This window comes from Gekko japonicus, unplaced genomic scaffold, assembly GCF_001447785.1.
Source record: "Gekko japonicus isolate JY-2015 unplaced genomic scaffold, Gekko_japonicus_V1.1 scaffold4125, whole genome shotgun sequence".
Taxonomy (NCBI): domain Eukaryota; kingdom Metazoa; phylum Chordata; class Lepidosauria; order Squamata; family Gekkonidae; genus Gekko; species Gekko japonicus.
In genome coordinates this window covers 69,398-70,949 of record NW_015172674.1, presented here as the reverse complement: position 1 = coordinate 70,949, position 1,552 = coordinate 69,398, and the positions used below count along the sequence as shown (strand labels likewise).

Sequence of the window (1,552 nt, the reverse complement as noted above, 5' to 3'; positions counted from 1 at the left end):
TGCGTCCCGCGCGGAGCGGGGAAGGGGGGGCGCCCCCGCCAGGGCGTGCATCACCTGCCCCTCCCGCATGTGCTGCAGAGCCAGCTGAGCCGCCTGGCGCGCCCGCGTGGGGCTGTTGGTGTGGCGCATGATCAGCTCCCCGATGGACGGCTTCCGGCTCTTCACTGCGGAGAGAGAAGGAGCGGTCGCACCTCGGGGGGGGAAGGCCCCCCCCGCGTGGGGCTGTTGGTGTGGCGCATGATCAGCTCCCCGATGGACGGCTTCCGGCTCTTCACTGCGGAGAGAGAAGGAGCGGTCGCACCTCGGGGGGGGAAGGCCCCCCCCGCTGCCCTGGCACACACACACACCCCGCGCACCGGGGCCTGCCGGTCTCACCCCTCGCGCCCACACCATCCTCTGCCTACCCTCTTGCACAGTCTCACACGTCTGGCGGAGACGGCCCTCTGGCCAGGCCACAGAGCGACTGTGGCTGCAGGGTCAAGCCCCGGAGATCCAGGGACAGCCCACCAGAGGACCCAGGAGCCCACATGGGGGAGCCACCTCTGCCCTCACTGGCAGGGAAGGGGCTGCACACGGCAGAAGCCCCCACAGAATTCCTCCCAGCCACAAGCTCCCTTGGGGGTCTCACGCCAGCCACTGCCCCTTCGGCCCCCAATTCACAGCACTGGCCCACCTTCCAAAGGAAGACACCCCCCCATCAGCACTCAAAAAAGCCCCCAGAAGAAGAGGAGACTGGATTCACACCCCGCGGCCCTCCACTCCCCAAAGGAGTCTCAGAGCAGTTTACCGTCTCCTTTCCCTTCCTCCCCCCACCACAGACAGACACCCTGTGAGAGAGGTGGGACTGAGAGAGCTCCCTTGAGGACTGCTCCTGAGAGAGCAGCTCAGAGAGAAGCACTGTGACTGACCCAAGGTCACCCAGCTGGCTGCATGTGGAGGAGGAGTGGGGAATCAAACCCAGTTCTCCAGATTAGAATCCGCGACACCAAACTTCTCTACAAAGCAAGCGCCAAGGAGCAAACCAGAGTTGAGCAACGAGAGAGGGACTCTGGGCTTCCGCTGTGGGGCTGCGGAAGGAGCGAGAGGGCAGACTTCCAGAGTGCCAAACCCCAAACCCCCACACACACGCACACTGCAGGGGCTTCTCACCCAGGGTTTCCGATCGCCGTAAGGACGGGGCGGCGTTCTGGGCATCGGACCAGTCCAGCTTGCCGCGAGCGATCAGGTACTTCTTGGCCTTGAAGAGCAGGGAGGGGAAGTCCTCCTGGTCGGCTGCGAAGCGCTCAATCTTGTTCTTCACAGAGCCCAGCACCTGCCGAGAGGGGAGGGGTCACAGCCCGGGGAGGGGGGAAGGGTCCCCGCCCGGGGAGGGGAGGGTGTGGGTGGGCCGCCGCCGCCGCCTCCTCCTCGCTGGGGAGGCCCTCCCCCGGGGCAGGGCGGCCCACCTGGAGGAGGGACTTGACGCTGGGCTGGAAGACCATGTTGGTGTTGAGCAGGAAGGAGCGCAGGAGGGGCTGCGGGTAGCAGGCCAGCTGGGAGAGGAGCCCGGTCA

At 66.3% G+C, this 1,552-nt stretch overlaps 1 protein-coding gene across 1 annotated transcript in view; it reads right to left on the bottom strand.

Annotated features, from left to right (window-relative positions):
* FAM160A2 (family with sequence similarity 160 member A2) overlaps positions 1-1,552 on the bottom strand; it is a 34,462-nt gene that overhangs the window by 4,683 nt on the left and 28,227 nt on the right. Inside the window, exons 14-16 of the mRNA XM_015421756.1 lie at positions 1,446-1,552; positions 1,150-1,312; positions 4-164 (exon numbers count right to left, since the gene is read on the bottom strand). Coding sequence (XP_015277242.1) covers positions 4-164; positions 1,150-1,312; positions 1,446-1,552 — 431 coding nt within the window. The remainder of the gene's footprint in view (positions 1-3; positions 165-1,149; positions 1,313-1,445) is intronic.